A 15573-nucleotide genomic window follows, 5' to 3' on the forward strand; every position below is an offset into this window, starting at 1 on the left:
CAGTGACATCCCAGCGTAAAACATGTGTTGGAGTAGCAGATTATTCTCACAAAATGCAAGTCTTCTGAGGTAGCCTAGGCTATTCTCACATCAAACGTTCTCATACATCTTCTAACACATGAATCTTCTTGAATCTTCCCCATTTCCCATAGCATTACATGGATTATTTGCAGGAATGAGATTGTATTCACTTATCTTAGGGCTGTCCCTTAAACAAAATTTAGAAGAGATAATAATTATGAGACAATTGGAGATCCCCACCAATCCCGTAAATGTAGGTGCCCAAAGTCTCCTCTTTGAATGGAGCATGTGCAACCACCACGTCCACAGACCAGGAAGGGAGCAGTGGTCGCACATGCTCACTTCTACTTTACTAACATATTTAGATCCCACATTCTCAGGATTTGTGTGAGTCTCAGCAGCCAGACTCCAAGTGATCATATATTTATCATTTATCCTGTAGAAAGGTTGTATATGCCATTTGTAAGAGAACCCCTTTAAGTTATATACTGTGTATGAGCCAATGTGGAACTTTTAAAGCCTGGCAAAGCAAATCTTTCCAAGAACTGAACAAGAACAGAATTATTGAAGCTTAGAAATAGATTTAAAAGTTAATTAATTCAAATCTTTTAGCGAAACTTTCAGTAAGAAAGGAAGTTCCGTTTCCTGGATTCCCAAATGGCAGCTCAGACCTCGGAGAATCACAGTTTCAAGAAATTTCCAAGAGCGCAATGATGAGGAGAAGAGAATGCATGATACATCCTTGTAGAGAGGATGCTCGCTAATTAGTGACACCTGACTCCTATACCTGTGGGCTTCTTAATTAACTGGAGCCGAGGGTTTCTCTGCACTTATTACAATGTAATAGTAGAGAACTTGAGGGAAGTTAGCAGCCGCACGTCGTCTCCTCTGTGAAAGCTCGCATGTATTTTCTCCCCCGTAGATTTGCATACTTTTTAGAAGATATGCTAATGTGTTAACTGTCTTTGCCTTCCTCGCTGTATGGTAGTTCTATCACATTTTCTAGAGAAATGACTGGTTTAGTTAATTAGCTCTAGAGAATGGTCTCATAACTTGGAGGTTCACCACACACTGCCTAGTCAATTGTAAGAACCATTAAACGGAGATTTAACAAAGGAAATCTTAAATCTATCTATTTATCTACAAAAATGTAAAATTAAGTAGATTCAGCCTATAAGGTGTCCGGGTGCCAAGCCTCCTAGGTAATTACCAAGCCTCTTCAATAAGACAAAAATGGAAGTGGCACTGCAAAGATAAGGTGTAATGCTACAGTCAAAGAAAGGTTTAGACTATGAACCGAAACTTCGTCACATAGGCTTATAAAGTCATATAACTATTATACCTTATATATTTCTCCATCTATTTTTCTCTTTGCATATATATATATACTTATAGGAAAATAAATTCTATTGACCTTCTGTTGTTCTTGCCCCTTGTGCATAACCTTCCAGCCCCATTGACCCTGGTGTATGACATCCGACCCCCTTGCCTAAGTGCATAATGTCTGGCCCCATTACTTTCAGTGTATAACATCTAGCAACCTTGCTCTTTTGTATAACATCCGGCCTCTTTGGCTTCAGTTTATAACATCATGCCCATTGCCTCTGGTGTATAACATCCGGCTCCATTGCCTCTGGTGTATAACATCCGGCCCCATTGCCTCCGGTGTATAACATCCGGCTCCATTGCCTCCGGCGTATAACTTCCGGCTCCATTTGCCTCCGGTGTATAACATCCGGCCCCATTGCCTCTGGTGTATAACATCTGGCTCCTTTGCCTCCGGTGTATAGCATCCGGATCCATTGCCTCTGTTCTATAACATCATCCCCATTGCCTCCGGTGTATAACATCTGGCTCCATTGCCTCTGGTGTATAACATCCAGCTCCATTGCCTCCGGTATATAACATCCGGCTCCATTGCCTATGGTGTATAACATCTGGCTCCATTGCCTCCGGTGTATAACATCCGGCTCCAATGCCTCCGGTGTATAACATCCGGCTCTATTGCCTCCAGTGTATAACATCCGGCTCCATTGCCTCTGGTGTATAACATCCAGCCCCATTGCCTTTGTTGAATAATTTCTGCCTCAATTTCCCTTGGTGTATCACATCCAGCCCTAATGTATAACATCTGGCTGCATTGCCCCCAGTGTAAAACATAAGGCCCCTTGGTGTATAATACCTGGCCCCTCGTCCTTGCCCCTGGTGTGCAACATCCGGTCCTTCTTCCCCGGTGTATAATATCCAGCCTCTCACCACAGTGTAAAACATCCGGCCCCCCGCTCCTCAGTGTATAACATCTGGCCCCTCATCTCCCCCTCCCTCCGATGTATAACATCCGGTCTTTCTCCCCTGGTGGATAACCTCCAGCCCCTGGTATGCCATCTGCCTTTACTAACATGTGACAGAATGGCTCGTGGTACGGAGCTCACTCATACCAGCGCGGTCCTGTAATATTAGTCACTGGTGTAACAATTCTGTTCATGACATTTCTTCCTGCTGAATTTTCCCCCGTAATCTGTGGAAGTGGAAGGAACGGCAGCACCTCAACCACGAAGTGGAGACCCTGTAACGTTAGAGTGGGGGGGCTGAGTGCTGAGGCGCAGAGGGCAGAAAAGTCACCACCACTCTGCTAACTGCAGAGTCCAGACCTCTTCTGGTAATAACATTAGCACAAACACTGCGACCTCGCAAATGTGCTCAGTGATACTCAGACATCACTTTAAGTAATTTAACCTGTTTTGTGTGAAATTACAGTGGTTTAAAATGCAAAACAAAACCTCTTTGCCTGCTGCAGGTGACCTTTTTTATTTTTTAAATTGACTATTGTCATTTATAGGGCTCATACTCACTTGCGAGAGACTCACACGATTCTCGTGCGAGTCACTTACCTGAAAACCTGGCACTGGGACCGGAGCGTGTGGCTACTTGTATTTCTATGCAACCACACGCTCCGGTCCCAGTGCTGACGGCAGTGCCGGGTCTTCATGCAAGAGACTCGCACGAGAATCGTGAGAGTCTCTCGCAAGTGAGTATGAGTATACAGTATACAGTTTAACCTGCTTTGTGTAAAATTACAGAGGCTTATTAAAAAAAATATTTTCAATTAATTAAGGATACTTGGTTTCCAGAGACCTAGCAATTTTAAAATGTGTAAGGCGTGTGGTAAGGGACAAGAAAGTGTACGTGTTGTTGATGGTGAGCGCATATGGCGAAGACGTGTGGCAGGAATGACTGCACCTGTTGCTGAAGCACAATTAAAATGCTCAGCTTCAACCACATAGCTTCCTGTGCCACTTTGGAGGGAGGCATGAGACACCACTTCTGAAGTCAGACCAGTGCGATCAGCATGCTTGTCAGCACCACCCAGTCTTCCACACAGTCCAGTCTCACCAGTCAAGAGTCTGGATCACTTAATCCTCACCCTGATCCTCCTTCTTCCTGCCATATTTATTCTCAGGAGACCAGTGGTCCCACACTAGGACACTCTGAGGAGCTCTGTACATCATCATTTCTTGATTGTGGCTCCTCACTCTGCATGTTCCAAGAGTTAGCAACAAAAATCCCATAGATAAAAGGTGATAAGGAGACAAGGGACAACCCAGCTCCAACACCCTAAGCGCAAGCTCAAAACATATTAATAATAGGAGGAGAAACATAGGAGCACGCAATAAAATCAATGTAGAAAAATACAAATTTTTATTAAATATATAGCAGCAATACAAAATGGATAGCAAAAGATGTGCTCATGAACAATTTGAACAATATGTCCCATGAATCAACCTCACACCCCCCAGATGGAAAACCCGGTGAGTAGAAACCATGGACCATAGATCATATCCCCAATCAGGATGCCACACCAGTAACTATAGGGTGAATCGCCTTAATAGCGGTGACAAAATGTAATATTACCAATGCCCACTAACAATGAGGGTCAAAGATAAGCCCAATGCTGGTTGGAATCAGAGGACCGCATACTAAAGACCATGGAGCAACTTACCAGGGAGGGGAGGAGGAGGGGGTCCAGCATATTTATTCTCAGGAGACCAGTGGTCCCACACTAGGACACTCCGAGGAGCTTTGTACATCATCATTTCTTGATTGTGGCTCCTCACTCTGCATGTTCCAAGAGGGACAGGAGTGCATGCTGTTTAGTCATCCACAAAACTTAGAGCAGAGGTAGATGATGATGAGACACCTGATGATGATGATAAATCATGTTGTTGTTAAGTCACCAATTCAGGAGCATCAGGGTGTGGCAATGAAAAAAGAGGTGGTGGATGAGTCAACCTGGGAAGCTGGAATGCAGAACAAGGACAGCAGTGCTTAGGGGTAGGGATTGGCGGCACCAAAAGTAAGAGACAGTGGGGTGATCAAAGGGAGAAGGTGGGAACTGTTCCTCAGAGCATCAACACTTGTAAATTTCTCCGTCCGAGTTAGGTGTTCCCCAGTCTGGGTCCTTTTTAAGAGCATTCTGAGGCCAAAAAAATGGTGATTCGCAACCTGTTCCATGCCCAGATCAGCAGGGGCATGACCACAAAGAGCCTAACCACCACCAGCATGATCAGGCACATGTCATCTAAGTACCTGACTCAGTGGGCTGAATGCCTGGGTCCACAATTGGTGCCAGGAGGTGACACCACTGGCTCTTCTACTGTACTAGGTGCTTGATAATCCCCTGTCTATGAGACTGGCTCAGATGCCTCTTGCCCTGCACATTCTGAGGTGCCATCAATAGGCACTTCCAAATCCTTGTCCCCGCGCTGTTCCAACCACAGGCCTTGCAATGAAAAGATCCCAGCCACCTACCCACAGGTCCAAACACTAAACAGGCACATTTCCAGGCTGCTTGCCATGGAAATGTTGCAGCTTAGTCTTATGGATATGGAGGATTTCCACCAACTCATGGTGGCAGCCGTCCCTCGGTACTCGGGCCCCAGCTGCCACTATTTCTCCCTGTGTGGCATCCCCACCTTGTACCAGCATGTGTCACAGAACACCACTCATGCCCTTACCAACACACTTACTGAGATTGTCCACTTAGCGACTGACATGTGGACAAGCACTTGTGGCCAGGGATGCTACATTTTCCTGACAGCACACTCGATGAACATTGTGGAGGCTGAAGCCGAGTCCCATTGTGGCATGGCACATTTGCTACTGACGCTGAGGATTGCTGGTCCTACTTCTATCAGAGTTTCCTCCACTTCCTACTCCGGTTCCTCCACCCTCACATGCTCCTCCTCATCCTCCATTTCCGATTTGTTTTCTCAAAGCATGTCATCCACATCAGCCAGAAGCTGTAAGCTCTGTGGCACTGCCTCAGCAAAGTGGCAACAGGCTCTGCTGAAGCTAATTTGTCTAGGAGACAAACCTCACACCATCGCAGAGTTATTGAAAGGAATAACAAACCAGACAGATTTGTGGCTCTTGATGCTAAACCTACAACCAGGTGAGGCTATGTGCAATGATGGCCGCAACCTAATGGCAGCGGTGAAGCTTGACAAACTGACACATGTACCATGCTTGGCCTACATACTTAATTTGTTAGTTCAGCAGTTTCTGAAAACCTACCCAGATTTGCCAGAGCTTCTGGTCAGGATACGCCGCATCAGCACCCATTTCCACAAGTCTGCTACATCTGCTGCTGCTCTGCTGTGCTGCAGCAGTGCACGCAAGTGCCCGCTCACTGACTGGTGTGCGACGTGACCACGTTCTGGAACTCCACACTGCACATGTTGGCAAGGCTTTGTGAGCAGCAGAAGCCAGTTGTTGAATAACCAGCTTCAACATGCCCATCAGTATTCTGGTCAGCCTCCGCACTTAACAACTGGGGAGTGGCCATTGATGTCTGACATTTGTGCAGTTCTTTATGATTTAGAGGAATCTACAAAGATGGTGATTGGCAATGAAGCTATAATCAGTGCAACAATCCTGCTTCTGTGCTTACTTAAACAGTTATTGCTCACAATTAAGCATGGAGCTTTGCATGAGGACCAGATGGAAATGGTGGAATACATGAGACCGGGAGATACTATCCAGCCCAGCCTCATCTTATCTGCTCATTGCGGATTGGATAGCAATGAGGAAATAGAGGCTGACGAGTAGGGGGAGGATCAGGAGCTGGTTACTAGCGCAACAGAGTCTAGTACCCACACAAGCTTCTTCCTCTCTTTCCTACATGGATGACCTGAGGAGAGAAATAAGAAGGAAGAGAGAGTGGAGGACGAGATGGCAAGTTGTCATCATGATGGAGACAGTGAAGTGTTGGCTCTAGGGAGCTTGGCACATATGGCCGACTTTATGTACCGCTGCCTTTCCAGTGACCCTTGTTTTATAATCATGTTGGCCAAAAAAGAGAACTGGTTGTTCACCCTGCTAGACTCACGCTACAAGGAGAACTTTGCATCTCTTCTTCCTGAGGCGAAGAGGTCTGCTAAAATGGTGCTATTCCAGAAGGCCATTATGAAAAATATGTTGAAAAAATTTGCATCAGACGATGCTTGTAGCGGGGGACAAGCTTTCTAACCCAACCAAGGAGCAGAGGTGAGTGCGACACCCTAGGTACAGCAGAGGCAGGGGTGTACTGTCAAAGTCCTGCACCAATTTCTTGACTACCTCCCAGCATCCAGGCCCGGATGACTGAGTATTTGTGACAAGGAGTGAAACATTTTTATAGCTAGTCACTCAATACCTGGCCGACCAAACCAGTGCACTCCCTAATTCCTCTGCAACCATCAACTATTAGGTCTCAAAGCTAGACATTTGGCATGAGCTGTCCCTCCATGTCTTGGAGGTGTTCTGCTGTCCTGCCACTAGCATGTCTGAGGGGGGTTTTAATGCCTTCTGGGAGAGGGAGGGGTCACAACTGACAGGCGCTTTCGCCTATCAACAGAAAATGCTGATATTCTCACTCTGATAAAAATGAATAAAATCTGAATTAGCCACAACGTTTCCACTCCACCATAAAGTGGAGCACATAAAGTGTTTTTAATCTTCAATATTTGAATGAGGCCCTCCAGTTGTTGTCTTCAAGGGTCTATGGATGAGCCTCCTTTTATTTTTTTTCTGGCTTTGCATTGTGTGCAGAGCCTTTATGAGTGTAGGAGTACCACTACATGACAATTTGAACAGAATGTGTATGAGGCCCTCTTTTATGCCTAATACAGGGTGTATCTGAGTTCCTCTTCTGTTACATTTTTGGCATTTCTTGCTTCCTTCATAAATCACACTGACATTTCCATTTTTTTAATAAAAAATGCAATTTTGGTCTGCCTAAAGTATTATTATTTTTTTTAAATCCTTTTAAAATTTTCTCTTACATATAAGTCATTCTACAGGGAAGAATGTTTCTTAACATTTTTTTCCTGTAAACTCCAATTTCTTGTCAATTTTGAATGTTTTATTGTCAGTCCCTAAAGTGGAGTAAAAGTGTGACACCATTGTACTAAACAGGGATCTAGGAGTCATAGATGCTTTAAGGGGTCTTCTCCATGCTGTTCTCCTTCCATTCAGCATTTTTCCATCCGTTTCCCCTTGACCTCCACTATACTTATTATTCGAAACAAGTATGTGAGCATTAGGAATTGCTTGGTTCAAGTCTATCTATTACACTGCGCAACAAATTTCAGGGACGTTCTTGTCCCCTGAGAAAATTTTATTGCATCTTATAGATTTTGATATGCTGAACACGAATATGTGCTCCAAAAGCCTGTATAACGTAAGGTTTTTAAGAAACAACAGTTTATAGTCTACATTATGACGTCCGAAACACTACATCCGTGAACATCGATGTCAGTAGCAAAAGCAATTGTTCAAAAGTGTTCTGCAGACGACTTTTGTTTATAATCCGTGTCAGATGCTTCTTGAATAATATTCCAGCAATAGTCAGCCAGCACTGACATACTCCACTTTCCCTGGTACCTTTTCTCCATCAGCGCAATGTTTTGGTGAACTCTTTCACTGTGTTCATTTCTAACAGCACCAAGATTGGCTGGAAAAAAGTCCAAGTTAGAATGTAGAAAATACATTTTTAGTGACATATTGCATTTCATCAAATGATATGCTGTGAGCATGTTGTCCACGAGTTGTTCAAAGTTCGGTGCCCTGCTGTTGACAAGGAAGTTGATGGTCACATCTTTAAAGGCTCTCCATGCCACTTGTCCAGCACCTTGCAAAAGTCCATCAAAGCTACTGTAATTCTCTGATCTGTGGGCCAATAAAAATACCTTCTTTAATCTTTACATCACTTTTTCTTGGAAATTTCTGTTGCAAGTAAGAAAAGGCTTCCAATTCTTTGTTCATTGCTTTGATAAAATTCTTCATAAGCCCAAGTTTAATGTGCAAAGGAGGGAGAAATATCTTTGCTGGATCAATGAGAGGATTATGTTTAACATTTTTCTGTCCAGCAACCAGGTTTTCGCGGCGTGGTCAGTCCTTTCTGAAATAGTGCATTTCTCATGCACGACTGTCCCATTCACAAATAAAGCAACAATACTTGGTATATCCAAGCTGCAGTCCAAGAAGAAGTGCAACAACTTTTATATCACCACATATGTCCCAGTTATAATTTCTATAATTAATGTGGGTCAACAGTAACTCCATATTCTCATACGTTTCTTTCATGTGTACGGCATATCCAATAGGTATAGAAGGATAGATATTTCCGTTGTGTAGTAAACCAGCCTTCAGACTTAAAACTGACGATTCAATGAACAGTCGCCATTCCTTCGGTTCATGTTCGCATCCAAGAGCGCCAAACAACCCCAAGACATCGTTGCAAAAGGTTAAACTGTCGACATGGTTGAAAAATTGATTAATAAGTCAATATAGAATCACTGCACACGTAAATTATGCTTTAGTGAGCTTTTTTATTTTATTGACAGTGATGAAGCGTGTGCAGTGATTCTATATTGACTTCATATTTATGGGACCAGAGGCTCCCTTTCACTAGCACCGTATATTCAACTTCCTGGCCGTGTGCTAACCATTCTTTATATCTACTGTATCAAAAAATTGATTAAGGTCTTCTTGATGACTCTGAAAACAGAAACTCTTGTTCCTGTTAATAAGAGATTCCGTTCTTGTAGCCTTGAATGCAATAATTCTGCCTGCCTCTTTGACAATTTCAAATCTCTGACTTAGTCACTCAGATCAGCTTGATTGAACAGATGTGGATTAGATGTAGAAGGCTCAAAGTCTGGGTCTGCAGCAGTTTCATTTTCCACTGACATTGTTAGTTCGTCTTCGTTGTCCTCCATTGTCCATACTTTGGGCGGCTTTGGAACACGAAGACTTTCATCGTGTGGCACTGGTCTTATGGTTGAAGGAAGATTAGAATATTCTATTGATTTCTTGTTCTTTGCTGAATATCCTGTTACATTTGTAAGGCAGAAGTAGCAATCTGTTGCATGATCTCTCTGCTCTCTCCATATCATTGGGACAGCGATCAGCATTGATGTCGTGATCCATTCAGCCATGCTCTAAGTATGTCAGTATTGTCTTTTGATTCCTCCCCTGCCAAGGAGATGTGGTATGCTCCATAAACGGTCAGCCGAATGATTCACTGCACCTGCGCGGAATTCGTATAATAAGTGCTTGCATATGTGTAGATCAGGGATTTATGTTATTTCAGTGGAAAATTCAGAATATACTGTTTCAGAAAAGTTCATATGAGTTTTTAGAATTATAACAATATTATAATGTTTCGTATCATTTCTTAAAAACCTTACGTGATAGGAAAAATCTGAAGTCATTTCCGAAATCAGCATGAAAAATTCTATCAGGAACACTCAAAATTGTCCGAGGGACAAAACCTTTGTTACTCAGTGTTATCTGTCAATTTATGTCCATGACCCAAGTGACAATACCATGCTCTTCATGTGTTTTAGCCACAGAATTGCTGAAAGTTGCTGTAAAACTCAGGCAGTATTGTCACATAACTATATGCGGGGGACACACAACTGCTGTGCTGCTGCCGGATTGTATGAATCCATCCTAGTATTTTCGAAATTATAGGAATCAATCAACTGAGCTGGGAACATCCTTCAAGTCATTGGCATTCAAGTTGCAGGATGGGGCATTTATTAGAACTTTGGTTTATGGGGTCTTTCACAAATCCAGGACCAGAATTATGCAAACATTTTCCTCTGCGCTTACTCCACTTGCTATATTTCATATTTTATGGTCCCTTTTGCTAGCAAAATAATATGCATTTCATTTATCATATTGTACAGTCTAATTAATATTCCCTTATCCTGAGGTTTAATGTGCTCAGATTTCTTCATTTGCTAGAACCCATTTAATATTATGTTGAGTCGTTAATCATTAGGTCGTGTAGAATAATGATAAGACTTCAAACATTTACAATATCGACCATCTTCTCTGATGTGAGGTTCCCTAGGTGCAAATTGATAAACTCTGAGAATGTCACAAACTCGCCAAAAAATCCCAAAATATCACAAGCTGACATAGTTGTAGGCATCTTGGCCTATAACCTGCCTCAGATCGGATACAGACGAAAATGATGTTCGACAGAGAACACAGTGATTATCTGTACCAGTACAATCAATGGCCCCATCAGCAATGTGCCCGAATCTCATTTTCCAGGGTTTCATACAGCTTTCGACATAAAAAGTCTACACAACCCTGAATGTAAGATTTTTATCATGCAAAAAAATCATAACAATCATTTCAGAACTTTTTCCATCTTTAAAGGTAATTTGTCAGTCCAGAAACACTGTTAACCTGCAGCTATAGGCTTAGTTGCATTTTACAGCAAAGGCATTCTCCCTAAACAGCTTCAACACAGCAAAGGGATCTCATTGTTAAAAGTTATCAGTCAGGAGAAGGGATGAAAACATTTTTTCCAAGGCATTAGTTATACCATGGGTAACGGTGATATGGTCATCAAGAAATGGCATAAATTTAGCACAACAGTGACACTACATAGAACTGGATGTCTCTGAAAAATTGATGAAAATTGGTCTGCCAAGAGTCCTACAGCAACATTAAAAGAGCTGCAAGAATTTCTGGCAAGTACTACATGCATACTGCATGTAACAACTTTATCCATATTTTTTACGTTTCCTGTGGAGTAGGGTGGCACGACAGAAGACTTTTCTCCCAAAGAAAAACACCCAAGTGTGTTAACACATAAAATGTGTTATGATCTCTGGTTATGAGACAAAGGTGGAATAATTTTTTTGGCCATAATTTCAAAAGGTATGTTTGGCGTAAAGTCAACACTGTACATCACCATATAAACACCATACCTATAGTGAACCATAGTGGAACCAGCATTATGCTTTGGGGCTGTTGTTCATTAGCTGGACCTCGTGATTTAGTGGAGGGAATCATTAACAGTTCCAAATGTCAAGTAATTTTTTTAGAAACAACCTTCAGGCCTCTACTAAAAGGTGAAGATGAAGAGGAATTATAACTTTCAGAATGACAAGGACCCTAAGAATACCTCCAAATCAGCAAAAGAATGGCTTTGCCAGACAAAGATCAAAGTTTTGGAGAGGTCCATCCTACACAGGAGATGCCATCTGACAGATTTAGAGCTACTGCAAAGAACAGTGGGCAAGGATTGGCAATTCTAGGTGTGCCATGTGTTGATAGACTCCTACACAAAAAGACTGACAGCTATCTAAAATTCAAAGGGGCAGCAAGAAAATATTAGGTTAGTTGTGTGTATATTAATGCAATTATATTATTTTAGATCTTTATTTTTCCAACAAAAACATACTTTGTTTTTAATGGATGTATACAGATTATAGGTAAAAAAAAAAAGCTTTGAAATGATTGTATAATTTATTAATATGACAATTATCTGGCATTTTACACAGTAGTTTGACAATAAATGGCATCATTCAACCATTAACCTTGAGTCGAGAAAAAGTTTTGGTGTTATCATTCATATTCTCTGAAAAAAAGGAAAGAAAGCAAAAATTCTGCCAGGATATGTAAACCTTTGAGCACAACTGTAATATATATATATATATATATATATATATATATATATATATATATATATAGACTGCTCAAAAAAATAAACAGGACACTCAAATAGCACATCCTAGATCTGAATGAATGAAATATTCTCATTGAATACTTGTTCGGTACAAAGTTGAATGTGTTGACAGCAAAATCACACAAAAATCATCAATGGAAATCAAATTTATTAACCAAAGGAGGTCTGCATTTGGTGTCACACACAAAATTAAAGTGGAATGTAATGTCCTTAAAACAAGTCAAAATGATGCTCAGTATTGTGTGTGGCCTCCACGTGCCTGTATGACCTCCCTACAATGCCTGGGCATACTCCTGATGAGGTGGCGGATGGTCTCCTAAGGGATCTCCTCCCAGACCTAGACTAAAGCATCCGCCAACTTCTGGACAGTCTGTGGTGCAATGTGGCATTGGTGGATGGAGCGAGACATGATGTCCCAGATGTGCTCAATCGCATTTAGGTCTGGGGAACGGGCGGGCCAGTCCATAGCCTCAATGCCTTGATCTTGCAGGAACTGCTGACACACTCCAGCCACATGAGGTCTGGCATTGTCATGCATTATGAGGAACCTAGGGCCAACCACACCAGCATAAAGTCTCACAAGGGGTCTGAGGATCTCATCTCGGTACCTAATGGCAGTCAGGCTACCTCTGGCGAGCACATGGAGGGCTGTGCGGCCCTCCAAAGAAATGCCACCCCTCACAGTTACTGACCCACTGCCAAACCGGTCATGCTGAAGGATGTTGCAGGCAGCAGATCATTTTCCACGACGTCTCCAGACTGTCACGTCTGTCACATGTGCTCAGTGTGAACCTGCTTTCATCTGTGAAGAGAACAGGGCGCCAGTGGTGAATTTGCCAATCCTGGTGTTCTGGGGCTAATGCCAAGCGTCCTGCACGGTGTTGGGCTGTGAGCACATCCCCCATCTGTGGATGTCAGGCCCTCAGACCATCCTCTTGGAGTCGGTATCTAACCATTTGTGCAGATACATGCACATTTGTGGCCTTCTGGAGGTCATTTTGCAGGGATCTGTAAGGGCAATATATACAGTGCCTTGCGAAAGTACTTTCAGAAGGCCCTGTATATATATATATATATATATATATATTTATATATATCATGGGTCCAAATAGCAGAAGTCCTGGCAGGATCACAGAAGATCATATCTCACAACATTTTAGATCTTGCAAAGTAATGTTGCTCCTTTTGAAGCCCCTTGCTGTTCCCGCACACTAAGATACCTATTTCATGGCCCCTATAAAGTACTGCAAAGTTTGATACCCCCACAGTGACTCCAACACAGTATTATGCCCCACAGTGACCCCAACGTAGTATGATGGCCCAACAGTCCCCCTCACGCAGTATGATGACTCTGATACAGCCCTCCATACAGTATGATGGAACTCCATACAGCATATGGCCTCATACCCATCCACACAGTATGATGGCCCCAGCACAATCCTCCACGATGCATAATGTCCCTCACACAGCTCTCCAAACAATATATAGCCCTCACATAGTTGGTTGTGGCTCTGTTCCTGGGTTTGCATTGGGCCTAGGAGCTTCATGCTAACCCTTTGATTACATGTAAATTTAAACTTGTAAAGTTAATATGATAATGAGATATTTCTGTATAAAATGATCTCAATGTTTCTTTTTGGTTGAAACTATTTTGTAGGATGTGGCTATTTTGACAAATACCAAGAGGAATGCAACAGTGGTATGCCATGACTCTGTGTCCTTGCTTGCCATAACTAGACAGGTAAGAACTTAATTTGTGATTTCTTTGATTTCCTGAAAATCTGACCTTAAATGGTCATTCTGAATATTAAAAGTTACTACCTATCAACAGAGAAATGACAAATGTTTGGGTCGCTGGGGTCAAATGCTGGGACTGATAATGAGAAAGTGGTATGAAAGGTCAATGCTGTGTGCCATTCATTGTCTCTGTAACTGCTGGAAATAGGCAAGCTCTGTTCATCTATCTCTGGCAGCCATTGTTCCTCTCCGACAGGAAGCGCAGTGGTCAGATAACTTTTTTCCAATTATATTTTTCTTTACATTTTATGAACATAGAATCATTTGAAACATAGAAAACAATAATTAGAAAACCAAGTATGGCATACACACAGTTCTAAGCTAAATTACACAGAGGTACGCAACTGTCCCAGATCTTTTCTTGCTTCTGTCACCAGGTTCGCTAGACTCCGCTGTGCTCCATGTCGGGCTGTACAGATGGTTCGGCAGGCTCCCATGTGGTCATCTAGCTGGGCCTACTTAAAGCCCCCATCACACACAGCGATCTCACTAGCAAGATCGCTGCTGAGTCACAAGTTTTGTGATGCAACAGCGATCTCACCAGCGAGACCGCTGTGTGTGACACTTGTCAGCGACCGCCCCCCCCCGCCGTGTATCGCTGATCATGCTCAAATGGCCTGGACATTTTTTTGCTCGATGTTCTCCCGCTGGCCAGCATGCATCGCTGCGTGTGGCAGGCGGGAGACCAGCGATCAGCGAGCTGGAGCTGATAACCAAGGTGAACATCGCGTTTCTAAGCGCCGCGCGGCACTTAGAAACCCGATGTGTACGTTAGATACCAGCGCGCCGCTGATGCAGGGAGCTGGTAACCAAGGTAAACATAAAGTTTCTAAGCGCCGCGCGGCACTTAGAAACCCGATGTTTACCTTGGTTACCAGCTCCCTGCACCAGCGCGCTGGTATCTTAACGTACACTGCGGGTAACTAAGCGACGAGCGTGTCCTGATCGCTGGTGAGATCTGCCTGTTTGACAGCTCACCATTGATCATGTAGCGACACACCAGCGATCCTGACAAGTTCATATCATTGTCGGATTGCTGGTGAGTCGCTATGTGTGACGGGGCCCTAAGGCTCACCAAGACACATACCTGTATCTTGGTATTGTGGTAGAGCAGCTCACTTGGCTGGATACAGAGGTAGAAAAGGAACTCCGTCTCTTTAAGAAAGTGCTTGGTTTATTAAAGGCAGCATAAACCAAAGCTGGGAAAATAAACACAGCCTTCTGGGCAAAACAGCAAGGCAACAAACAAAAACAAACACACAGTACACAGTCTTAACATTTGCAGGGAGCATCACGCTCTGCAGCACCACAGGTTCAGTCTTTCCTCCTTAAGGCACAAACCACTGGAGAATCCTCTCTCCAGCCCTGCTAAACAAAGACTGCCTCTGGAGTCCAGCTATTTAAGCCCCAGACCATGAGACTCCTCCACCACATGACTGATCACATGACTGTGACATCACACAGGTCTTGTCAGCACACGGCAATGCCGGTGCTGTAAGTGGAGATAAGATGGACATCCTCCCACACACTCTATGAATGTCCAGCCCATTTATGCAACTTAGCTTAATCCTCACAACACAGTGTTCTGGAGGAAAACACTCTGGTTTCACATCACTGATGCCATTAAGCGCAGTGACACATATCTCCCCTCCAGTAATTTACTAGTGACTTTGTCACAGTATTAAGACTTCAGTGTTGCTAGACTTTGACTTGTTCTGTAG

The 15573-nt window shown here is 43.1% G+C and overlaps 1 protein-coding gene across 1 annotated transcript in view; it reads left to right on the forward strand.

Moving 5' to 3' along the window:
• Positions 1–15573, forward strand: part of LOC141084518 (cyclic nucleotide-binding domain-containing protein 2-like) — a 346033-nt gene that overhangs the window by 162383 nt on the left and 168077 nt on the right. Inside the window, exon 8 of the mRNA XM_073569275.1 lies at positions 13713–13796. Within this exon, the coding sequence (XP_073425376.1) occupies positions 13713–13796 (84 nt within the window). The remainder of the gene's footprint in view (positions 1–13712; positions 13797–15573) is intronic.

The sequence above is a fragment of the Dendrobates tinctorius genome, unplaced genomic scaffold (assembly GCF_039654945.1).
Source record: "Dendrobates tinctorius isolate UK_male_01 unplaced genomic scaffold, ASM3965494v1 ptg000023l, whole genome shotgun sequence".
In the NCBI taxonomy this organism is placed as follows: domain Eukaryota; kingdom Metazoa; phylum Chordata; class Amphibia; order Anura; family Dendrobatidae; genus Dendrobates; species Dendrobates tinctorius.